This window comes from Penaeus monodon, chromosome 27, assembly GCF_015228065.2.
Source record: "Penaeus monodon isolate SGIC_2016 chromosome 27, NSTDA_Pmon_1, whole genome shotgun sequence".
Lineage (NCBI taxonomy): Eukaryota > Metazoa > Arthropoda > Malacostraca > Decapoda > Penaeidae > Penaeus > Penaeus monodon.
The window spans coordinates 19,777,363-19,777,905 of NC_051412.1; the positions used below are offsets into that span (position 1 = coordinate 19,777,363).

The 543-nt window shown below is 33.9% G+C and overlaps 1 protein-coding gene across 1 annotated transcript in view; it reads left to right on the plus strand.

Moving 5' to 3' along the window:
- Positions 1-229: 229 nt before the first annotated feature.
- LOC119590665 (nuclear speckle splicing regulatory protein 1-like) overlaps positions 230-543 on the plus strand; it is a gene marked incomplete in the record, with an annotated part of 9,885 nt that continues 9,571 nt past the window's right edge. The window contains 1 exon segment of the mRNA XM_037939345.1: positions 230-364. Within this exon segment, the coding sequence (XP_037795273.1) occupies positions 342-364 (23 nt within the window).

Sequence of the window (543 nt, forward strand, 5' to 3'; positions counted from 1 at the left end):
GTTTCCATAAACCCTCGAGGTTGACCAAAGCAAAATAAGTGTTGATAGGCCAATTGAAAGAATCTTAGAGAGAGCTCGTTATCCTAACGAATATTTACCCTACTAGGATACATAATATAAGATTTAGAAATATTTACTATTTTAAATTATTTATAAAATGATAACCAGTACCCATTCATGACCCCCCCCCCCCAAAAAAAAAAGAAAACTAAAAGGAAAAGAACTTTAGTCTCGTAACCTCCGAACGTTTGCTATTTGTTTACTTGGTCGACAGGAACGTGAGCAAAATAGTGAAGAAGTATTTTTTTTTCATAATATTGTTGGATGGGAATCACACAAATATGTCAGCAAGTGGAGAAAAGCAGTAAGTTATCTTTTCCTTTATGAGCCCATCTCGGAATAGTTTAGTAAGATGCTAGAAGAAGAAGACCTAATTCCTGATTCTACTGTAAAGACGTTTGCCAAATTTGAATCACTGCTAATAGATGTTTTTTCTTAAATTTCGATCGATCAGATAGTTATTTGTGATGGCAATGAAGTTTG